Source organism: Octopus sinensis, linkage group LG9 (genome assembly GCF_006345805.1).
Source record: "Octopus sinensis linkage group LG9, ASM634580v1, whole genome shotgun sequence".
Taxonomy (NCBI): domain Eukaryota; kingdom Metazoa; phylum Mollusca; class Cephalopoda; order Octopoda; family Octopodidae; genus Octopus; species Octopus sinensis.
In genome coordinates this window covers 49,402,885-49,429,607 of record NC_043005.1, presented here as the reverse complement: position 1 = coordinate 49,429,607, position 26,723 = coordinate 49,402,885, and the positions used below count along the sequence as shown (strand labels likewise).

General features: G+C 36.3%; 1 protein-coding gene across 2 annotated transcripts in view; it reads right to left on the bottom strand.

Moving 5' to 3' along the window:
• The window catches only part of LOC115215798 (myosin-VIIa), a 101,917-nt gene that overhangs the window by 51,280 nt on the left and 23,914 nt on the right, over window positions 1-26,723 (bottom strand). For both annotated transcript variants that reach the window (XM_036505950.1, XM_029785100.2), the window contains 6 exons: window positions 24,628-24,849; window positions 18,597-18,680; window positions 14,699-14,794; window positions 13,727-13,839; window positions 6,655-6,772; window positions 2,378-2,506 (listed from right to left, as the gene is read on the bottom strand). In XM_036505950.1, the coding sequence (XP_036361843.1) occupies window positions 2,378-2,506; window positions 6,655-6,772; window positions 13,727-13,839; window positions 14,699-14,794; window positions 18,597-18,680; window positions 24,628-24,849 (762 nt within the window). The remainder of the gene's footprint in view (window positions 1-2,377; window positions 2,507-6,654; window positions 6,773-13,726; window positions 13,840-14,698; window positions 14,795-18,596; window positions 18,681-24,627; window positions 24,850-26,723) is intronic.

Sequence of the window (26,723 nt, the reverse complement as noted above, 5' to 3'; positions counted from 1 at the left end):
CTCTAAATACTCTGGAAGAGTTCAATATCCTCCTGAACAACCTACACCCATCTCTCCAATTTACAAAGGAGATGAGTAGTACCAAATTACCATTCCTGGATATAATGGTAATTAAAAAAGACACCACCATCACCACAGATATATACTATAAACACACAGACACACATCAATACCTAAATTTTAAGTCGTGCCATCCACCACATACAAAACGTAACATCCCATACTGCCTAGCCAGAAGAATTTGTACTATTGTAGAAGATGCAAATATCAGGAACAAACGCCTAATAGAACTAAGAGAATTTTTGCTCAAACAAAAATACCCATCTCTACTTATAGAAAATGGCATACAGCGGGCTATAAAAATACCCATACAACAACTTAGGACAACCCAAGGAAGAGGAAAACAAGAACAAGTCATACCATTCATAGTGACACACAACCCATGTCACCAGAATATCTTCAACATTGCCAAAGCAAACCTACCAATCATTGCCCAAAGTAATGAATTAAAATACATAATCACGGATCGAGCTATGGTGCTTAGTAAAAGACAGCCTAAAAACTTGAAAACATTACTAACAAAGGCAAAATTTGACCTCAGCAACAAAGACCAAACATTCACGGTATCTAAATGCAATGATAGCCGATGTGGCACATGCCAATTCATACATACCGGTCAATATATAAACACAAAAACCGGGAAAATATTCACAAACGCGAATATGAACTGCAAAAGCAGAAATTTAATTTACTGCATCAAATGCCCAAATTGTGAAGAAATATATGTAGGTCAGACGGGAAACGCACTATTAGAACGCTCACGTGTACACCGGCAACAGATTAGAGACCCAGAGGTCCGTCAGATACCTTTGAGTAACCACCTAGCAACATGTGGTCGGAAAATATATATAATATTTCCATTCTACAAATTACACAGCCCAAGTGAAATCGAGAGGAAAATCAGAGAAAAGAATTTTATTGATAAATTCGAACCCAAGCTAAATAAGCAATAATAATAATACTTAAAGGTATTACTTCCACTGCTACGACCATGACCACTAACAACAACAACAATACTAAAGGTGATCAAGATGAAGATAGCAGGAAAATTATCTTATTTAGGGTTAAAAGTTCTATTGCCACCACCATCACCACTAGCAACAATAATTAAGGTGCTGACAATGATGATGATGACAATTGAAATCTAAAAATATAAAAATCTCTGACAAAGGATATTTACAACATTTCTAAAAATAACCCAACAATTGCTGCTTCGGCCAGGGTCAAGATACAGGACTCTTGACATGTCCAACAAAGCGTGATGCCTAAACCAATCAGCTCAACCAACCAATCAGCTTAAGTAATTGAGTGATACTACACACTGATTGGTCAGAATACAGTTTGCAAAACCTAGCACTCTGGAGCCTCTCCCAGCTGTATTTATAGCACAGAATCAATCATCTTGCTACAGTCAAAAATTGTGAAGCATGACTGTCAACACTACTACATGAACCCGAAGATTGCAGAATTCAATGCATGAAAGTACTAGTTCAATCAGAATGAATATTTAACATTCTTCTATTTCATTTTATTTTATTCAATTATAATATATTATCTTATAATATATCATTATAAGATTGTAAATAAAACGTGAAAATCAGACAAGGTTGGAATTCTTTTTATTAATATATTCTTCTATACACAATCACACACACCCATATATATATATATCTATATATATATATATATATATATACACACACAAACACACACATACATACATATTCATATGCTCATGCCAGCATGGAAAGCAGATGTTAATTGTTAAATGGTGATATATTGCTAGTAGTAAAGAAATCCCATGTAACATGCCTGCAAAATTTTTCACTGGTAGGAGGAGAGTAGAACATGGGAATTTTGGGGATAAATCCACTCTACATAGAGCTATGAAAACTGAGAGATTTAGGGAAAAAATAAGGTTAAAAGATGTTGTCAAAATTGCATGACAAGTTCATGAAGTCCAGAAATTAATGGCTCTGATTGAAGTTTCCGCAACATCAACAACTTAGCTTGATCTTGGTTTAGTGGAGGTAGTGTAATATTTATAAGGGATCTGTGGATAGCACTTAGTTGCTCAGCACTCTACCTATGTACCCTGACTCTTCAGTTGGGGCAACACAAGAGTAAATCATAGAGATGTCTGTTGCATGTTGGCTACTACTTTTGATGGGTGGGTGCATACTGAAATTTTTTGTTTTATAGAAAACTATAATCATTTAGTAAGTTTTTGTAATATGCATATCAGAAAATAATGATAATAAATATCATTACCTGTGTATTAATCATTTTCTATAAGTATATAAATGAACATGCTTACCTGGAACTCACTCCACCCAGTGGGATAGCAGCGTGTGCCATTCCGTAGGGATCGGCGAAGACTGTACTCAACTTTTGATGCAATTTCAGATTCAGATTCTCGAAGAAATGTCAACAAAGAAGGCATAAGCTGTAGGCACAAGAAAGGAAGGCAATTAAGGAATTCATTTAGGTTATCTAAACTGAGAAATATTTCATTTAATAGAAACGATTCTTATGTAGTGCGTCATAAGAACTTTCATTAATACTTTTTTTTTTTACTTGTCTGGGAGCTTAGAACCACAGGCACCAGCTCGTAATTTACTTACTTAAATAACATTAAATGGACCATCTGTTATTTTTCACCTTATATTTTGGCTTCTGTCCTTGCCACATAGCTCTTTAGAGTTGTGTGAATCACCTTAATATTCTTGGTATCTGACACAATTACAATGATGCTGTCAGCATATCCAGATACAGACTCCACATTCTAGTTTGTGCAGCATGCACCTCAATATTTCTAGTCTCTGTAGTAGCGGCTTCTTAAGCCAGTTCATATAGAAGATATGACAGGAGGCAATCTTGATAAACTGAGTGCATGGTATTGAAAGGTTCCAATAGGTAGTTATTAACCTAAACCACCAAGCAGATGTCATCTTACATTGCAGTGATCCAGCCCTTGAAGATGAGACTGAAACTAGTTGCTGTGAGTTTGGTGGTCAACTCTACCTAAAGTTTTTGATTGATCTAAATTGATCAGGATTCCACTCATACCAGGTTCCTTACTCACCTCTCCATGATGTATCACATGAGTTGCAGATTGCCATTGATAGATCGACTGATGACAAATGCCAACCTCTTTGTTAACAGCTTGGCCAAAATTGTGAAATATACATGTAGCAGAATTATGGGCTGAAAAATATCATAATAGTTCTACTTGTTGAGTCTTTTTCTGTAGCTCCTCAGCTCACAGAGCAGGGGATTCTCATGTTTTGCTGCCAGTTACACTAGATATCTGTTAAGGGGTTTCCAAAAGGTCTAACACATAAACATAAAGTTCATGGGTAAGCCATCAGAACTTGATGATTTGTTCTTTATGCAGCTAGACATTGCTTCTCACATTTTTGTGGCTGTCATTGGCTTTTTGCCACACTCTACCTCTGTTACTAAGAGTTATGGCAAGTCACTGAGGTAGACATAAAAGTCCATTCTGCAATCCATCCCATCACTTGTCCTGATCAGATGAGCAAAGTGCTGCAGGAAAGCTGCGCATACTTATTTGGAAATGAGTAGTTTCATTGTTTGCTAAAGATAAAATTATATCTTTTTTGTTACGTTGCACCTTTACCACTCAGGTGCATCAAACAGCTTTTATTCCTTCCTGTCTTAGAGCACATGCCTTTGCTCTGATAATGCAGCCTCTGTGCTTCACATTGAAGTATTGGTTGAGAATCAGTCTCATAGTAAGCATGTTGATCATAATGCTTTTCCTAAACACCTGTTTCCAACTGGGTCTTATACTAATGCAGTTTGTCTTTTGTTACCCACCTACTGAACCTTAGTGATTCTGTTCCAATTGCTCTTTCCAGAGTGAACACTATTTATTCACTTAATCAATTCACTAATCTTGTCTCAGTAAGCTTTTTCTGCAAGGGATGATGCATTCAGGTTCCAAGATTTGGGTTCCTGTCTATGATGTCTACCTTGGTCAATGGTACAAATCACAAATTTGTGATCTGTTTAGCCTATGACTTCAAATTGTGGACAACCTACACTATCCCTATTTACTGGCATACAGAATACTCAATGTAGGTATGAACTAGAGCAGTTGTTCTTGGCTATTTTGTTTTATATATGGACTCCTCTGATTACTATTTTATTCTGGTGAGCCCCCCCCCTACCCAGCCACTCAATGTTTAAAAGCTAGTTTTATAGATACTTTTATCAATATTCCTATTGTTTTTCACACATTCCCTTGTATAAGTTTGCAATAGTACTCTCTGAGAGAACATGTTAAACTATGTAAAACAGAAAAAAGAAACCTAGCTGTTTCTTGCAATAAATAAATCTAAAGCAAAACTTTTTTTATGGACCCTTAAAATGCTACTACATTGCTTGCATGAACCCCAGAAGTGTTATATGAATATCCAGGTTCTATATGGACCCAAGTTGAGAATCACTGAGCAAGGGGATCCATTGTGGTTTGCCCATATCCACATTGATGCATTCAAGCAATCCAGTTAGGACTTGTCAGACAGAAACATCTAAGCAAGTTTGTGAAGTATTTGCAATGCATCTCTCATCTCAGTTAGCCTTACACAGACTCAAGATGCTATTCCAATCTCCCACTAGCACTAAAGAGCAGAATATTTCCAGGAAAGAGCAGAATGTTTCTAGATGCCTACATAACTACGGTTACCCAGCTCCTGTCAAAATGTAGACGGTTAGTTACATCCACTACCACCAACTAACCTTCTGAGTCCAGGAAATTAGTCCATATTGCATGAGGTAAACCTTCCCAAAACAACACAGTGACTCCACTTCCTAATCCCATCAGCTCATAGCCATCAAACACAAGTGTGAAAGGTAATGTTTCAGAAATTCCTATCTTATTGATGGCCATCATGTCTATGTTTAGTGACCTGAAGTTGTTGAACAGGTGATCTTGTTTCTAAGGCAAACTCCAGGACATGTCCATTCTAGTTCGAGTAAAACCACATTGGATGAAAGGTGGGAAGTGAGAGGAAGCATTTTCCATATTTGTGTGGAAGGAAGGTGATCTATCCTACTGATTAGTTGTGTGTGTTTATTCTTTTGTTTCTATTCTGTCAGAATATTTTGTTTTCAGTTTGTTCTAAGTTTCAGTTTGTTTCTAGTTATTTGTCAGTGCAGTATAGTTGTTGAATGTAATGTTTGTGCATTGATGTATATTATTTTTATTTTTTATTTATTTTTCCCATCTCCTCCTGAGTTTACTAGGAAGATGTGGGACAAAGTGGTGAGGAAGGATCTTCAAATGTTGGCTTCACTGAGATTGACAAAGGACCAGGACTTGTGGGGATTGCTGTACTAGAGAAGAACACACCATGCTAAGTAAAACTGCAGCCATCCTTACATATAGGCATGTCCTTTATGGTCATGCCCCCATTCCCCCTCCCAGCTGAGAGGTCTTTATCTTGCAGGTGCCACTGCCATGTAAAATGCCCTTGTGCCAGTCCCACATAAAGTACATTTGTGCCAGTACCACATAAATGCACCTGTACTGGTGGCACATAGTAAGCACCCAACACACTTTGTAAGGTGATTACCATTAGGAAGGGCATCCAGCACTAGAAACTATGGCAAAATAGACAATTAGAGCTTGGACAACTCTCCAACTGGCTAGCTCCTGTCAAACCATCCAACCCATTCCAGTGTGGAAAACTGATGTTGAATGATGATGATGATGATTTTAATCGTTTCCATCATTGGACTGTGGTCATGCTGGAGCACCAACGGGAAGGGCTTTTAGTGAAACAAATTGACCCTAGTACTTATTTTTAAGTGTGGTACATACTCAGGCAGTCTCTTTTGCCACACTGGGGATGTCAACAAACCAATCAATGAGAGGGGACAATTGCAACCAAAAAGATACACACACACAAATATGTGTGTACAACAGGCTTCCACACAGTTCCTGTTTACCAAATTTACTCACAAGGTATTAGCCAGCCTGGGACTATACTAGAAGACACTTACTCAAGGTATCACGCAATGGGACTGCTCAACTGGTACTCATTCTATTGACTCTAAAAGGATGAAAAAGCAAAGTCAGCTTTGGTAGAGTTTCAACTCAGAACGTTATGGCAGAAATGCTTCTAAGCACTTTGTCTGATGTGTTAATGATTCTGCTAGCTTGCTGCCCTAATAATTATATTGATAAGGATGTTGGTTTCTCATTTAGGCACAAGGCCAGCATATTTGAGGGGAGAGAATTGGTTAATACTACTGATCTCAAAACTTAACTAGTACTTTACTTTAACAACTCTGGTGAGACAAAATCCAAGTTGACCTCAATGAAATTTTAACTGAGAATATAAAGAGCTGAAAGAAATATTGTGTAGCATTTTTCTTGATGCTCTAACGATTCTGCCAGATCAAATTAACAGCAGCCGCAGCAGCAATAGTAGTAGTAAATATATAAAATAAAAAGTTAAAAAACAAAAAAGAGATGCTGAAAGAGATGAATTTAGCTTTGATATAAACTTTAAGAGGTATTGTTAGCAAAAGGAAATCATAAAGATCTCAAGGTCTACATACTGTTTCGGTTGGGTGGAAGATACCAACAATGAGGAAGAGTAGCAGCCATCCACGAGATAAACTGTTCTGTGAGGGATTTTGGGTCATTTGTTTCAAAATTTGACAGAATATTTCATCTCTGTTTAAGAAAATAAAATGGTAACAGTATTCAGAACTGATGCAATATTTTACTTTGAAATGTTATTGGCATATTTAATATATATTTACACTAGGTGCAGGTAAGGTTCAGTCCCACTGTATAGCACCATGCAAGAGTCTTCTACTTTAGCCCTAGGCCAAGGACACACACACACACACACACATATATATATATTATATATATATATATATATATACTTTATTTAAAGCAGCAGAAAATTCAACAAAACAGTTTCACATTTATGTGTTTACTCCGGTATATATATATATATATATATATATAATAATAATAATAAGGGTAAATAATTCTTTGATGGTTTTTCAGACAACCAACAATTATTTACCGGTAGATTTCGGTATGTAGATATGACCATTAGCGGCGGGAAGTTCTGTGAAGTTCAGTATATATATATCTGGCCGGCTACCTAGCTGGCCAGCCCTGCCAATATACACATATATTTGAATTTTCTCTGACTCCTCAGATTTTTTGAATGCTGGACTACTGGTTTTAAATTGATATTAAAATTAATATTAATTTATCTCCCTCAATTTTTAAATATTTAAATAAATACGTTCCCTAGTTGTAAGCACTATCCGCAGTGAATTATTCACTGCAGCCCTTCGCTTCAGGAGTCTCTCAGCGCGCCAGAACCAAGACATTTGAAATTTTATTCCCGATGTAATCAGTAAGACTAAGCACGTGTCTGTCTTGACACAGAGAGCTGGGGTTAGTCTTGCGGTTTGCATCACGAGGACCGAATGTACTGAAGAAGTCATGGAGACTTGATTTATGCAAGTAATTCTTTTGTTAAGACCGAAACCGGGGTATGCATTTAAGTCTGTTATTTATTTAATTTTTCATATGTCCTGCCCGCCAAAGTTGGTTCTGGTGTTCGCTGAATTCTTCCTCTAGAGAATTTCCCTTGTAGTTTGATCGTTGATGATCTTCTTCTAGCATTCTGGCCGGCTACCTAGCTGGCCAGCCCTGCCAATATACACATATATATATATATATATATATATATATCATCATCATTGTTTAATATCTGCTTTCCATGCTGGTATGGGTTGGATGGTATGACATGGAGCTGGCAAGCAGGTAGCTGTCCAAACCCAAATTGTCTGTTGTGGCATGGTTTCTATGGTTGGATGCCCTTCCTAATATCAACTACTTAACAGAATGTGCTTTTTACATGCCACCGGCACGGGTGCATTTATGCAGCACTGACATGGGTGCTTTTTACGTGGCACCAGCACTTGAAAGCACAAGCCTGCATGAGTGGAAAACAGTGATTTTACTTAGCTTGATGCATTTTATCTAGCACAGCAAATGGCCATATCTTCCACTCCTTTGTCATTTCTTCAGTGAGGCCCTGGGCCCTGAGTCCAAAAATCCTCTCTCATCACTTTGTTCCATGTCTTCTTGGGTCTACACCATCCGTAGATGCCCACCAAAATTAGAGCTCAGCACAGCTGTCCTCATCCATATGCATCACATGACCAAATCAGCATAGTCCTCTCTCTTGCACACAACATTTGCTGCCTCTTATACCCAGTTTTCCTCTTAAATCATTTACACTCTGTCGTGCATGCACACTGACATTACCCATCGAGCAGACCATTCAACATGAATGTGTGTGCATGTGTGTGTGTGTGTGTGTGTGTGTGTGAGTTTGTCTGTGTATGTGTTTCCCACCACCACTCGACAACCAGTGTTGGTTTGTTTACATCCCTATAACTTAGAAGTTCAACAAAAAGAACAATCATACAACAAGTACCAGACTTTAAAAAGAAGGTATTGGACTCAATTTGTTCAACTGAATCATTGAAGACAGTGCACCAGCATGGCCGTAGTCCTATGACTGAAACAAGTAAAAGACTAATGAAAAGGAAAAGTTGAATTTCTGTCATAATATTTCTAATTTGGGTTGTAACTGGGGAATTGATTTTCAACCACAGCCTTGAATCAAACACACCACAAGAATGTAGCTGGGTAGGCAAAAATTGTGTGGATAGATTTTGCTCATTCTTCAATAGTAAATCGAATCTGTAATCCTATTTAATACCACCTCCTAACTCCCAGTTGCTTTATAGAAGCCTGCTCTATCTCAAGCCACCACAAGATCCACTGTTTGTTGTGATGTGGTGGCTTGTGTATTTTGGTTGACCCTGAGTGCTATACTAGCAGAGCATAATATCCTGATAGGGCCTCATATACTGGACAGATCAAAAGATAGAAGCCAGACTAATATGGACCACCTCTTCTTAGAAGTAAAAAGGGGATTGCATTCAGCCAACATCCTTACTAAGAAAAATGCCAAGTTATGGAAGCATCACTGACAATTAAAAATCAACAAGACCTGGAAGAGGACATCCCAGAGTCAAGAACAGAGAAAAATAGTCATCAATGTCCTATGGTCCAGAATCATTAGCACATCAGACAAAATGCTTAGTAGCATTTCTTCCAGCTCTCTACATTCTGAGTTCAAATTATAATGAGGTAAACTGTCTTTGTGGGGTGATAAAATAAGGTACCAGTCGAATACTGGGACTGAGGTAATCAGCTTGTCCTCTCCCTCAAATATTGCTGGCCTTGCACTATGCAATGGACTGGTGTCCTGTTCACGGAAATGAGATGATCTCAGTCACAGGGCAACCAATCTTATGAGTCTTGAGGCTCAAGAACAAAAATGCCTAATACACCAATAATTTGTTCTTCAAAGTGTCACAAAGTGACACTCCCTAAGATGTACCCAGAGTAAGCTACTGACACATAAGAGGTGTAGCAATATTAGAAGCCTTTAAAATAAAACTTTTATACTTATAGACAGCAAAAATTCCTTCAGAGAAAGATTAATTGAAAGGAAAGGCAGAAGAAAAGAGAAATAAAGATTGTTATTCAGTTCTAAAGGGAACTTTTGTATGTGATTTGATTCTTTAGAAAGCATGTGTACCTAGTGTGCTCACTATGACCGAGAACAAGTACAAATTTCAATGTTAATTCAGTGATTACCATTTTGAAATAGGTTAAGAATTGTGATATCCTGCCATTCAAGTGACCTGCTTGAGACATTCAAGTTATTCAAAAAGACAGGATGTAGTAAATATCTGTGCACAAAGAAAAGAGCATGCACATGTGCATGCACACACACACACACACACACATGGACACCCATGCACTAACACACAAACATAAAACAAACACACACGCATACATATATATGTATGTGTGTGTATCTATCTATCTCCCTCTCTCTCTCTATATATATATATATAGATAGATAGATAGATAGATAGATAGATAGATACACACACGTACATATACATGAGTGTTTGTGTGTATATAAAGTTATATATTTATAAGTATGTGCATATATATGCATATATATATGTGAGTGTGTGTGTGTGTGTGTGTGTATGTAAATATATATGTAATATACATACATACATACATATATATATATATATATATATATATATATAATATATATATATATATATATATATATATATACACACTTTATTAATAGCAGCAGAAATATAACAAAAGCTGTTACTTGGAGTTTCACGTTCCTGTTCGTCGGACTCTTTTTTCCACCTTGTTTCACATTTATGTGCTTACTCCAGTATATATATATATATATGATTATAATTCAGGACATAGAAAAATTTCTTGCCTATATGCTGAAAGGAGATACTAAATCATCGAACCACATTAAATATCATCACTATTATTATTACATAATAGTCATAATATTTAATGTGGTTTGACAATTTAGCAACTCCTTTCAGCATATAGGTAAGAAATTTTTTCTATGCCTTTAATCATAATTGTATTTATGATTTCACTTTAATTGGGGTATATTTTTATATACTGCCCACTAATAACATTTTTAACAATTTTATCCTTTTATATTATATATACATGTGTGTGTGTATGTGTGTATGTGTGTGTGTGTTTGTGTGTGTGTGTGTGTGTGTGTGTGTGTGTGTGTGTGTGCGTGTGTGTGTGTGTGCATTTATACCTGAGTATGCACATAAATGCGAAACAAAGTGGAAAAAATAGTACTTGAATACCGGAGGTAGAGTAATATGCTCTCTCTATATATATGTTTATACATGTATGTTTATACATGTATGCTTATACAAGTATGCTAGCATGAAAAGCAAACATTAAATGATGTTGATGATGATATGTATACATATGTGTGTGTGTGTGTGTGTGTGTGTGTGTGTGTGCGTGTGTGCGTTCATGTGTGTATGTGTGAGTGTGTGTGTAAAATATCTAGGCCTTGTTTACCCAAGACAGTATCATTGAAGTTTTGAAGTTTATTGCTGATGATTCACCCCAGCTCAACTGGCGTCAGGCATTCATTGACAGTCTTTTCTGACAAACAATAACATTTTGACAATCAGGTTATGTTGCTTTGAATTTGTATAATAACTGCATATTTGTAGCCAGAGGTATGTGCATTCATGCACATACATATATTCATACATACATACTGACATGCATACATACATATGCTTGTATACGTACATACATTCATACATACACATGCGGATAAATACATATGTATGCAATGTATATAATCTTACATGCATGTATACATTCACACATATAAAAAATATGTAGGATATTCCAGAACCTTAACCTATAATTGGTGTATGCACACTCGTATAGATTTACAAACCTTGTATGTACATATACTTATGCCAAAACAAGGTCCACACATGCACTGCATCAATGTGTAAATATATTCATCTATCCATAAACACATACACACACACACAATCATATATATATATATATATATATATATATATAATGATAAATGTCGCCCTTTTCAAGCCTAACCAGGCTCATGGGCCTGGTTTCCCAGTTTCTGTTGCGTATGTGTTCCCCGCAACAGGACGGGACACCAGTCCATCACATTGTAACTCAGGAAACAGGAAGAGATAGCGAGAGAAAGCTGTGGCGAAAGAGTACAACAGGGGTCGCCATCATCCCTTGCCGGAGCCTCATGGAGCTCTTAGGTGTTTTCGGTCAACAAACACACACAACAACCGGTTTGGGAATTGAAACCACAATCCTCCGACCGCGAGTTTGCTGCCCTAACCACTGGTCCATTGCATCTCCATATATATATATATATGATTTTCAAGTTGATGCTTAAATTCTGGTGAAAGAACCTTGTTTCTGGGCTAGAAACCAGCTCGTTTATTAATGGTATAAAATTTGTAGGATAAAACCAGAATTCCATTCATACTTGCACTACATATACAAACATACATCTATGTAAATCAATGAGGAAGCCTCTACATATTCATTTTACCTGCTAGAAATAATAGACAAATTTCCATCAAATCATAAAAGGGAAGGGCACATTAGATATAATCTTAGATATCCCTAAAGAGACAAAATTGTCGAGTCTAGCTTGCTTTCGATCATAGACCAGCTCAATCAGGAATGATTTCGAGATAAACAGCAACACCATCATATATCTATGTATACACACAATAAGAATTCTTGTCATATATACTCAGTCAGTTTTCATGCAATAGTCTCAGCACTTTGGTTTTGACTTTTATTATTCTGAATGCTGTTGAAGTTTTACTTGTTTCCTTTTCTTTCCAAAGCACACTGACTTTATATCTTGGTTTCAAATTTTAGCACAAGGCCAGTAATTTCAAGAATGGGGGTAAGTCAACTACATTGACCCCAGTGTTTATTTTATCAACCCCAAATGGATGAAAGGCAAAGTCGACCTTAATGAACAGAATGTAAAGATGGATGAAATACCACTAAGCACTCAGCTTGGTATGCTAATGATTCTGCCAGCTCAAGACCTTAATGACATATGTTAACTACATTATATATAACTATATTAAGGCAGCGAGCTGGCAGAACCGTTAGCACGCCGGGCGAAATGCGTAGCCGTATTTCGTCTGCCGTTACGTTCTGAGTTCAAATTCCGCCGAGGTCGACTTTGCCTTTCATCCTTTCGGGGTCGATAAATTAAGTACCAGTTACGCACTGGGGTCGATGTAATCGATTTAGTCCGTTTGTCTGTCCTTGTTCATCCCCTCTGTGTTTAGCCCCTTCTGGGTAGTAAAGAAAAATATATATAACTATATTGTCTTATGAAATATACTTAAATAAATCAATAGTGTTTACTTTATTAAGGCCAGTGGATAAAAATAGACACTGTCTCAAGTCCTAGGACTTACAGGGCTTGCTGCCTGGTTTCCATAGTGTATAAGTGACCAAGATCACATCTTCTCTGAAGGGGATGCCAGTCTGTTGCTGGGTTATTCATTTAGAGCTGAGCCAACTGGTGCAACATGAACTGATATGTTTTGCTCAAGAAGACAACACATTACCCACTCAATAAGGGAATCAAAAACCTGATCTTATGATCACGAGTGCAACACTCTGACCACTAGGTCATCACTTTCACAATGCCAATGAATAATGAAACATATATTGATTTCAAAGAGATTTTTGGTCAAAGAACAGTAAAACATTAAAACTTAGAGAAAGAAACAAAGTACCCACAATCTTCCTTGTTGAGCCCCTGAGTTTGATTGCGGGAAAAAGGAGACGGGATGTACAACTCTGACTTGTCCATTGCTTCAATAAGAAAGCTACACATCAAGATATCAAATTATCTAAATAGCTGGTCTGATTGTTTGCAATAGAATGGATACCAGAAGAGAACCTTTGTGCTAGGTAACCCAAAATAAGATATATTAAATTATATATAGTCCTTCCCTCAACTATCTATATTATGTTTGGGTGAACATATTTAAATGCAGTCTACCTGTGTATGAAACAAAACAAAATGGAATATGAAACCTATAAATGATGATATATACATGTGTATGATGTCAAATATTCATATATAGAAATGTTACCATTTAAGAAACTTACCTGAGACTATTCTTCAACATGCCAAGACAGCACAGAAATTGAATGTGGTCAAGGACTTGCTGTCCAGGAAACAGGAAAGGAACGCTTGTACAATCAGTTTGTGGGTTGACACCCTTTATAAATTAATTAAAAAGAAATATTTCTGTCATTGTTTTTGATTAATAATATTACATAAATCAGGAACATATTCATTGTTTTAAACATATGACAAGGCCAGAGTTTGCACGAAATAGATATATTCAATTGATTTAGTCAATTCCTAATTTATCAACAAAGAGATAAAAAGACAAAGTTGACAACAGCAAAATTTGAACACAGACTGTTGTGTGTTGAAATTTAAAATGATACTACTCTTAATCCAACACTTTGAATAATCTTGAAATGCTCTGACATATTAAAACATTTTATATGACTCTCTACCATGACTGAGACAAAATAATACAGTTCAAGAGAATGTTTGTACACCTATTGTCATCTTATCATGTCATTATATGTAATCTGTCCCTGTCAGGTAAAAATATTCTCCTGATCTGATGGCTGAGTTTAAAATGGGATGAAATATGACACATCCCATTCAGACAGTTTGTATTCAAAACCAAGAGTGATATGCAATAGCAAAGCTCATTTAGAAGATTTGGGCAGTGCAGAACACTGGAATTGTTCTCTATTACCTTCTTCAAGACCACAGCAGCAATCAGAATCGAAAATATATGGTCATTGTGTGGTAAGAAGTTTGCTTCCCAACCACATTGTTCTGTGTCCAGTCCAACTGTGTAGCACCTATACTATAATCCTGGCTGACCAAAGCCTTCTGAATGGATTTGGTAAGCAGAAACTGAAAGAAGCTATTATGTGTGCATGTGTGTGTGTATGTTTGCATTTGACCTTTATCACTGACTGACATAGAAAAGCACAGTGACCAAGGATATATAAACTAAATGTTTGTGACATTAATCTGAAATTTATACCCACCAGCTCTTCATATTTCTTTATTGCATCATCAATATCCTTTTTAGAGTACTTCTTGGCAAAGTGTTCCCTGATGAAATTGAATGGTATTGGTCGGCTCTGGGAAATGGAAGAAAACAAAATTACAAATTCATAAATGTGTGGATGTGTGTTTCTTCCATTAATGTAATGTATATGCAAGCATTAACACCATTGTTATCATCATCTAACATCTGTTTTCCATGATGGCATGGGTTGGACAATTTGATAAGAGCAGGTGAGTCAAACACACTACTGTGTGTACTAGATGCTTTTTTTTTGCTATGTAACTTGCAAGACAGAAAAGGAATAGGGAAAAGGAAAGAGCATACACACACACACACACACACTCACACACATGCACACACACGAACACACACATGCAAATATATATACATACACACACACACACACACACACACACATATATATATATATATGTATGTGTATATATATATATATATGTGTGTGTGTATGTATGTATGTATGTATGTATGTATGTATGTATGTATGTATGTATGTATGTATGTATGTATGTATGTATAAATGTGTGATCCGGGGATCTGAGTGTAGGAAGAATGTAAGCTTCAAGTAGTAAGTGCCAGATATAGAGAACAAAAAGTGGATAGTATATAAGATACAATAACAATTTATTGGTATTGAGAGTCACACACTTTTTCCCGTATTGAAATTGTGAGGAAATTCAATTAGCTGATAATTTCTATATGGCTGCTGATAATTTCTATAAAGCTGCTAAAAATATGAATAAAAATCCAAATTGGGGGAGAAGAACAAGTAAAATGCATGCTTCATATGTTTCCAAGCTAGCTGAAGCTCATGATGCAATTGTTATGCAATCAACTATGCTCATCATAGCTAATCATCAGGCTGAGATCACTTAATGAAATGAAGGTTACATTGTTGTCTGGAATTTCTAAATCATTCACAACACAATGCTGAGTTCAACTGAGTTATACAAATGAAAACACAAATGGGTTTAGGTTCACTACAGCTGTTTCAGATGCATTTTTTATAGATAAACAAATCAATTACATCATGAAGAAAGAAGTTTCCGTCAAGTGAATTAAAATTCTTGAACTGTGCTTTGACATGTCACCAGCACAGGTGCCTGTCACACAGCACTGGCATCGACCACAACTACAATTTCACATGGCTTGACAGGTCTTCACAAGCACAGCATATCACCCAATGTTTGAAGAGTGCTTTCAATAGACTAGTTATGTGACACTAGCATCAGCCATGACTACAAGCACAGCATACCACCAAAGGTCTTGGTCACTTGTCATTGCCTTCATGAGACCCAACATTCAGAAATCGCATTTCACCACCTTGTCCCATGTCTTCTTGGGTCTACCTCTTCCACAGGTTCCCTCAACCATGAGAGTGTGACACTTCTTCACACAGCTGTCCTCATCCATATGCATCACATGACTATACCAGCACAGTCATCTCTCTTGCATAGCAAATCTGACACCACTTATGCCCAACTTTTCTCTCAGGATGTTTACACTCTGTTGTGCATGTACACTGACATTGCACATCCAGCGAAGCATACTAGCTTCATTTATTACAAGCCTACACATGTCCTCTGCAGTCATAACCCCTGTTTCACTGCAGTGTAGTATGGCTGTTTGGACACAGGCATCACACAGTCTGCCTTTCACTCTGAATGCTACTGACCTGGTCACCTAGGTAACTGAAGCTATTGACTACTTCTAGTTTCCCACCCTGGCACATGATGAAATCTATTTTCTGTACATTTTTAGTGTTAATTGTACCTGTGCACCTTCCACACACAAAAACTATTTTCTCTGTTAACCTTACTCTGATATTACTGCACCTCTTATGTGTCCATAGCTTACGCTGGGTACAACTTATGGAGTTTCTACCTACACCTTTTCTACAGATTGAGCAGGGCCAACTACGTGAAGGAATTTGTGATTTGTCTGCTTTCCTACTTACTAACACTTATGTATTTGCTAGGTTAACTCTAAGGCCCTTTCATTCTAGACCTTGCTTCCCCACTTGAAACTTCTTCTCCAGTTCTGTTAGTGATTCAGCTATAAGAGCAAGGTCATCAACATAGAGAAATTCCCAGAGGTAGCCTGTCCCGAATTTCTGTTATTGCCTGGAGGACTATGATGAACAAAAGGGGGCTGAGAACTGATCCTTGGTGAACCCCTACTTGTACCCTGAATTCTTCACCATACTCATTGCCAACCCCCAGCTTACTGACAGCATTCCTGTACATGGCTTGTACAGCTCTTACAAACCACTCATCTATCCCTAGTTTCCTTATTGACCACCTGATAAGGGACCAGGGGACCTTGTCAAAGGCTTTCTCCATGTCAACAAAAGCCAAGTACAGATGTTTATCTTTGGCTAGGTATTTCTCCTGCAGCTGTCTTACCAGAAATATAGCATCAGGGTGCTTCTCCCTGAACACAAAATCAAACTGCATCTCATCTACAGTAACCCTCTCCCTAATTAGTTGGATTATGACACTCTCCATAACTTTCAGCACTTGATCCAACAATTTGATACCTCTGTAATTATTTCTACGTAAGGTATTGCCTTTACCTTTGTAGCAGTTGCCTATAATGCTGCTACACTTGATTAACTATATGGGTGACTAGACCATAGCCTACACTGCCAGATATTTTAAGCATCTCAGTGGTGATTCCTGATTGGCCAGGGGCTTTCCCTGTCTTCAGGGAATGAATTATGAAAAGGATACACATGTCTGTGAAATGCTCAACTGCTTAATTCAAGAGCATGCTATTCAATTAATTGAACAACTGCATCATCAAAAAAACCAACAGAGATCTATCTGTGTATGTGTGTGTGTGAAAGAGAGAGAGAGAGAGAGAGAGAGAGAGAGAGAGAGAGAGAAGAGAGAGAGAAACAGTGTCTGGAAGTAAGATCTTATACAAAGTTTTTTTTTCACTTTCATTAATCATGACCATATTTAAACCAGTTCTCTATTCTACATTGTATTTATGATTTATAACTTACCAACATCTCTTGAAGATTACAGTATTTATTGACACTGAAACGACTAGCTAAGTGTCTCTGAAGCATTTGGGGAAATGCTAAAAATAAAATTTCAAAGGTGTTATTGCCAGACAACTGATTTGACCTGAGACTGTGTTGAAACTAAAATGATTGCAGTATGGAAGACACATATCAGCCATTCAGTGACACATAGAGACTGTTAACTTCACTTAAACGTTTATTATCTGGTGTTAAAATTTTCATTGCACCAATTGCAATCTGGTCTTGATGTAGTTGCTGTGTAATCATGTCAGTGACCAAGTCACAGTTAGTGTGACGAAAATTTTGATACCTAATAATGAATGTTCAACCCTTTAGCATTCAAACTAGCCACACATGGCCCAAATATTTTACCTGTTTTGTTTCCAAACTGACTAGATCAGGCCTCTCACAACTACCCTGCAATGTCATTCTAAAAATAAAACAATCAGATTATCAAAATCTGAAATCTACAAAATAATGTATAATTAATTCATGACAATGTGAATAAATAAGCATTATATTTTACAGATAATCTGAATGCTAAAGGATTAAGTGAAGTAAAAAGTCTTTTTATGCTTTTGAATGGCTGATATGTGTCTTAAAGTAAAAGATTTCCTCGTTAATTCATTTCAGTTGTTGATCATTAACATGGGTTGAAAGAGAGATATACTAGTTGCATAGTATATGCAGTACATTATATGTAAATTGTCTTATATAAAGAAACAAAATTAATATAGTTTATAATGCATATAACAAATGTTATGTGTAATTACATAATTTTAAATAAATATTATATGTGAAATATATAGATTGAAATAATACATACATCCATACTTTTTACAGATGTGTAATCATACTCTGGAAAATCACCCATTATTTTTAAAATGGTTATCCATGAAGACATGGCTGCCTGTAATAAGAAAGAAACAAAGAGAATTAACAAATACAAAAATATAGTTATTGAAAATATTTTCCATGTTAAAACTACTGTATCAATATAATTACATGTAGAGAACGAGCTATGTCAACTTTTCATATTCTGTCACATGGTCCATATGCACAAAACTAAAACAGGTAAACATCTTCACCCTTTTCATATGCAAGTCATCCTTATCTTAATTTGGATTTGAGTTCATAAACTTGCAAAATATTAAATAAATCACAAAAGGGTTTACAATAATAGTCAATACCAAAACCAGAAACTAAGAGAATGTTAAATGATAAGAATTAGATTTAATAAACAAAATGTGCAAAATCTATTCAGAGTGCTTTTGTCATTTATCTTTTTATTGTTTATTTCTTTCAGTCACTGGGCTGTGGCCATGCTGGGGCACCACCTTCAAGTGTTTTACTCGAACAAAATGATCATACTTCTTATATTTTATAGATTGGTATTTTTTCTTTTGTTACTAAGTTACAGGGATGTAAATAAATGAACACCAATTGTCAAGAAGTGGTGGGGACAAACACAGAGATATACATATCATCAACATCATCATTTAATGTCCATTTTCCATGTTGGCATAGGTTGGGTGGTTTGACAGCAGCTGGAAAATCAGAGGGCTGCACCAGGCTCCAGTCATTTGTTTTGGGACTGTCTCTATGGCTTGATGCCCTTCCAAATGCCAGCCACTTTACAGAGTGTACTGGATGTTTTTATATGATGCCATCACACACACATATACACACACACACACACACATGTATATATATATACATATATACACGAAATAAGCTTCCTTCATTTCCTGTCTACCAAATCCACTCACAAAACTTTGGTTATCTGGGGTTACAGTAGAAAACATTTGTCCAGCGTACCATGCAGTGGGACTGAACCTGGAACTATGTGATTGGAAAGCAAACTTCTTACCACACATCACAAAAGAAATTAAAAGAGTTTGCAATGATAGCTAATACCTAATTAAGGATCTAAAGGAATGTTAAATGATATGAGTTAGATTTAATAAAGCAACAAAATGTGCCAGATCTATTTAGAGAGTAAGTGTTTTTGGTATTGGCAGTAGAAACAGGTTAATTGTTCAGTGATGTAGTCAAAAGCCTGTGGAAACATATTATAGTCCAGGACTAACATACTGCTTTGTTCATGGGTCAGCATGATCAAGGCTTATCTAGAACTAACAATAACAACAAGGAACAGTGAAGTGAGATGTCTAAGCTAAGAAGCATCAAGAAGTTAAACACCATTGCTTAGAGCTCTGGTAAATTAACAAACTTTAATTTTGAAACTAAATTTAAACTGTAACTATCACAAGTAGTGACATGAACTGCAAATATGTTTGTTTTATAGAATGCTAACAGAAAATGAAAAAAGATTTTTTTTCCTTTCTTCTTTAATGTATTCATTTAACTTTATCTTGATTGACTGGGAAGTTTGTTTATTCAATTCCTTGCAAAGCAAAGGAACATAATTTAACCTTTCAATTTTGTTTTCACAGTGTTCAAGTAAGGTAACAAGTGACATTGTAGTTAGTTTTTGTTTAACTAAGACAGCATTGACAAACAGAAAAATTAAACATTTAATTAGTCTAACCAAAGCTTAGAAAACTTTCAGCAGTGTTTTCATTTTAGTTTTATGGTTAAATGCATTTGACAAACCACAGCAGAATGGATTATCAGAAATTCAATATATATGTGTGTATATAAGTTTGTTTGAAAAGATATATATGTATATGTGTGTGTGTGTGTGGATATACATACATGTATGTGTCAACAGCAGCAGCATTTTAATGTCCACTTTTCCATGTCTGCATCAGTCAAACTGAGTTTATAGATGTAGATTTTCTATGGACTGATACCCGACCTATTGACAAGCGTTAACTATTTCCAAGCAAAGCAATACACCTCTTGGTCAGACATGTTTTTACAGAATATTGAAAATGAATGACATTCATTTGCAACATTAATCTATGTCAAAACAAGGAGCACGAACATACATACACTCTCACAAACACATGGTGCTGCGTGTGTATATATGTGCCTGTATGGAGGTGAGACTGGTGTGAGTGTGCGTGTCCCTTGAATTCATAATATTCTGTACTGACCCTGAGATGTATAATATATTTGTTTTAATCTTTTCTGCCCATTTTTTCAAATATTCTCATCATACTGTTGTACTTTCTTATGTCCTTAACATGTCCCTGTTACCAAAGACTGTATATATACATGTAATGTGGCAATTTGCAACAACCAATAATTAACGCAACCAAACTTCTAATAATATATTTGTTTTATTCTTTTCTGCCCATTTTTTCAAATATTCTCATCATACTGTTGTAATGTCCTTAACATGTCCCTGTTACCAAAGACTGTATATATACATGTAATGTGGCAATTATGTAAATTTTTTTTTAATTCATAATATTCTATGTTACTTTTGACAATCTTTTTCCAAAGAGTGAAACCGGTTAAGTAAATAAACATCTTTTAAATTGCATTTTCAAACCTTCTTTCGTGTATATATATATATATATATATATATATATATATATATATATATATATATATATATATATATATATGTATATATATATATATATGATAGGCATCTTTTAGTTGTCTATCAAATCCACTCACAAGGCTTTGTTCAGCCCAGGACTATAGTAGAAGACATATCCCCAAAGTCCTCCTCAGTGGGACTGAAGCCAACTTTTGAATGCACAGTATATATCATCATCATCATTTACCATCCATTTTCCATGCTGACATGGGATGAACAGTTTGATAGAGGCTACCTAGGCAGAAGACTGCACCATGTATGTATATGTATGTATATATATATATATATATATATATATATATATTATATATATATATATATATATATATATATATATATATATATATATATATACATATACATATATATACATATACAGTAAAAATAACAAGTAATTCAGAATCCTTGTCTTGTACCAGATTGATCCCAAAATCTAATCAGTTCATGTCAGTCATGAGGCCAAACATTCCTGAAAGTTTCATTCATGTCCATCCAGCAGTTCTTGAGATATCTTGTCCATGGACAAACAAACTAACAAACACAACTGAAAACAATACCTCCACCTTCGCTAAGGCAGAGGTAAAAATAATAATAATAATAATAATAATAATAATAATAATAATAATAATAATAATAATAATCAAATACTATGGCTTTTCTTCTAAGCCCATCTTGCTATGTGGTGTGTTAACTTAGTTTGCACAAGGTCTGTACCTAATGTCCAATTTGCACACCTGCTATGCCCACCAATTTTAATTTGTACATTAACATTTTCACTTGGCAACTCATATACTCTTCATGTGCTCTATGTGTGAGTACATATTTTGATTATATCTTTATAACCTCATGCAGGCGCACATATATAAATGAGGCGTACCTCATATAAATATATTTAGACATATAATACTTAAACTGTCCTATGTAACCACCCTATTCTTCTCTTCCAGGTCAACATACATTCCCTATTCTCATACCCACCTCATCTCTTATTGGTGCTTGCTCTAGATATTGGATGAAATGGTGGGACAAAATTTCCACAACTACCTTGCAGCTACCACTCCCAAGTACTCAATCTCTGGGCTGCTACCATCAATGTTGGCACAATGAAAGGAAAGAGTGGGGAGATTATTGAAATGTTGGAGTGACGCCATATTGATGTGTGTAGTATGCAAGAAGTATGATGGAGGAGAGCCTCAGCTAGATTCCTCACAGGTAAGAGACAGAGATCCAAATTCTTCTAGGTTGGCAGGAAGGATGGAGTAGGTGGTGTAGGCATACTGTTGGCAGAAAAGTGGGTAAATAAGGTAACTGAAGTAGTCAAAGTATGTAATAGGGTAATTAAGATGAGACTTAACATAGATAAATCAACAGTTACATTTATCTCTACTTATGCTCCTCAGTCTTGGTTGACTGATGAGCAGAAGGACCAATTCTATGAGATCGTTTTGCAGACTACCTCAATGACAATGACAGAGACTTTGTTATTGTGGCTGGTGACTTCATGGATTCCAGGGAGTGCATGGGGGCTGTAGATTTGAACCTAGAAATGAGGAGGGAACAAAACTACTGGGGTTCTGTGATATAAATCATCTCATGATCTGCAACATTAACTTCAGAAAACCAGATTCATGATCTCCTCATCAGGCAATTAGATAGTTGAATGCTTAAAAATACAAAATCTTTCCCAGGTGAAGAGTGTACAAACCAACATAGGTTACTAGTTAGTGCCTTCAGAACTAGGGCTAGAAAGACTTGGAGAAATAAATCAATCTGGAAAAGAAGACTATGGAAGCTCAAAGACCCAGTAAACAGAAAAAAAATTAGAGATTTCTTAATGGCAGCTTCTGGCGGAAGAAAGGAAGAGTTGAGGACACATAGCTTCGAGGACAATTGGAAGTTACTGCAGGACAATCTACTGAGAGCTACAGACGAAATATATGGTTGGTGCAGAGTCCCAGCTGGACCAAGGGTGACATGGTGATGGAACAAGGAGGTAAACAGTGCTATAAAAGCAAAAGACAGGTCTGGAAAGATTGGTAAAATGGTGGAAGCAGAGAATTATATCAAGTAGCCAAAAGGGCAGCTAGGCGTCAGGTTTACATAGCAAAAGGAATAGCTGAAGGTAAGAGATTTGCAAATGTTCATCAGCATGAGGGTCAGAGATGTGAGGTGTTCAGGATTGCAAAGCAGTGTATCAGAGAAAATAGAGATGTGGTGGGTGCGAAATGTGTGCAAATGGATAATGATATGTTTACACTTAGTGACTCAGAGAAGAAAGATGCATGGAACCAATTGAAGGACCAGCCATCACAGTTGATAGCAGCATAATAGATAAGGCAATTAAGATCATGAAGACAGGGAAAGCCCCAAGGCCATCAAGAATCACTGCCGAGATGATTAAAATTTCTGCTGGTGTAAGATACAGCTTAGTCACCAATATCATTAATCAGTTTATTCAGGAAGGCACCATCCCCAATGACTGGTACAGTAGTATTATAGTTAGCTAAGGTGGCGAGCTAGCAGAATCGTTAGCATGCCGGGCGAAATGCTTAGCGGTATTTCGTCTGCATTACGTTGTGAGTTCAAATTCCGCCGAGGTCGACTTTGCCTTTCATCCTTTCGGGGTCGATAAATTAAGTACCAGTTACGCACTGGGGTCGATGTAATCGACTTAATACCTATGTCTGTCCTTGTTTGTCCCCTCTGTGTTTAGCCCCTTGTGGGTAATAAAGAAATAAGTATTATAGTTAGCTACTACAAGGATAAAGGTGATGCCTTAGATAGGAACAACTACAGAAATGTATGCGTCCTGTGATCTAGTGGTGTCATTCACAGCCTGGTATGTGTTTTCACACAGGTTGCAGTGAAGAACTTTCTCCTAGGACTGTTACATAAAGTTGTCAATTGAATGTGTCTTAAAGCATATACCTATTAGTAGCTCTTTTGTAACTGTGTACATTAAATGATATTTATCTCCCACTGGGTGGGTTCCTTTTTTTGTTGATCCTACCTATAATGGAACTGTAAAATCTGTGTGTGTGTGTGTGTGTATGTGAATGGAGATTATGTTAGCTAATGGTAGACATTTACTAAAAAAAATATAGATACATATATACATACTTATGTATGCATGTATGTACATACATACATACATACATATGTTTGTAAGTATACATTATATGGATATGCATGCATGTATGGGTGCAAGCATTTATGTATGCCTTCATGCATGAATACATGTATGAACACATGTATATCTATAAGCATGCACTTATGTATGTATTGCATTATTTACAAACAAAATTATATCATGAAGATAAAGAATAAAAGGCTTATTTACCAAGTGTGTATTTTTATCTTTGGGTGGAAGCAATGAATTTAAGAGAGGCGCTCTGGAGAAGCAGTCAGGTTGAGCATCTTTCAACTGGAAGTTTTTACTTGCAAAATTTTCAAAACTATCTGAAGCTGCAAATAAAACATCACTTGTGATGGAATCCCTGTCTGCGTCTCCACTATTTCCAGATTTTGAATATTCAGCATAGTGATGGACAGAAGCATATACCTGAAAGTTGAAAGTAGATTATATTCATAAATACTGTACTCATATAGACAAATTTGTAAATAATATTCATAGGAGGTGCATCAGCTGTTTGAGAACAAGCCTTTAAGGGAAACAAAAATATTTATTAGAAAAACCAATATATTTTTATAGAATTTGGCACACATATTCTTACATATGCAGCACAAAAGCCATTTGATAAAGCCATCATGAGCCTCATTTACAGCCTTGTTATTGAGGGCACACTTGTTGGTCTTCTTCTCAATGACACTCCGGACATAGTAATGCAGTGAGTTTAAATCAGGAGAGTGAAGAGGCCAAATGTTAGAGGTAACATGATCATGGAAACATGTGGCAATCCACTCCTGAAGTATGCAGGTTGTGTGAGAGGGAGCAGAGTCTTGCTGCGACACATATGGCCAGTGATAGGATTGGTTTAATTTCGATTCCGATTTCACTTGCCCCAACAGGTCTTCACAAGCAAGTTAGTGTCCAATGAAGGGAGGTTGGCATGGGTTCGATTTCGACTTCACTTGCCTCAACAGGTCTTTGCGTGTCCAAGGAAGGGACACGGGATGGACTCACTTGTCCTGCCAAGTCTTCTCACGCACAGCATATTTCCAAAGGCCTCGGTCACTAGTAAATATTATTGTAAATATTATGGTAAATATTATTCATAGTAAACATGTATTTAATGTTTTCTTAATTTTTGTCTTGTGCAGAATTGCACTTGTCTTAGGATGTTTCCACTGGCATATGACATTGTTCTGTTTTTGTTTTTGTTGTCTTTATATGAGGAGAGCTTTGTTTGTCCATTGCACACCTTTTACCATTTCTAGAGAAAGGAAACCTCTACAACCTTTCTCATGATGCAACTTAGTTCTGAGAGTGGGAAAAAGAAGAGACAGAGAGAGAAATATCAGGTCATTAACAATGAAATGACTGATTTTGAACTGGAAGTTCATTTTACTTTATCTCAAGAAAATGCAATGAATTTTATCAAAGTATGCACCTAAATTATCAACACAATTTTGCCATTTTACCGGTAGCTTATTTATGTCGGCAGTAAAGAGTTCTGGAGAGCAAGAGGTGATGAAATCATGTAAAGCTGTTTTTACAACTTCAGACTTGAAGTTTTTTCCCTTGCAAAAAGTTGTCTAATGCCTGGAAAACATGATAGTCAGTTGGTGCAAGGTCTGGTGGATGACAGTACTTCCAAGTTCAGTTCCTGTAACTTGAGTAATGTTCTTTGTGCAACATGTGGTCGAGCATTGTCTTGCAAGAGAATTGGCCTGTCTCTATTGACTAAACTTGGTTGTAGTTGTTTAATTACAAGTTCACTCATCATTTCATCCAATTGATTGATGACTACATCTGCTGTAATTGACTTACCAGGTCTCATGTAGTTGTAACGAATGACACCAGTGCTGGACCATCAAACAGATACCATTAGCTTTTTTTGATTAATATTCTTTTTGGATTGTGTTTTGGCACTTTGTCTCTATCCAACCACCATGCAGAATGCTTGCTATTGTTGAAAAGAATCTGTTTTACATCATATGTAACAATAAGATGCAAAAATGGTTTGCTTTTATGCCGTGACAGCAAAGAACAGCAAGTTTCAAGATAACGTACCATTTGATGCTTGTTCACTTCATGTGTTCCAGCTTCTTAACCATGCCAGTTTGTTTCAGATGGTCCAATATAGTTGGAATTGAAACATCAAACCTTGCTGCTAACTCTCCCATAGTTTGAAATGTATGTTTCCACTACAGTTTCCAGCTCATCATTATCCACCTTGGTCTCAGGTCTACCACAGGGCTGATTTTCAAGAGTAAAGTCACCAGACCAGAACTTCTTAAACCATCGATGTACAG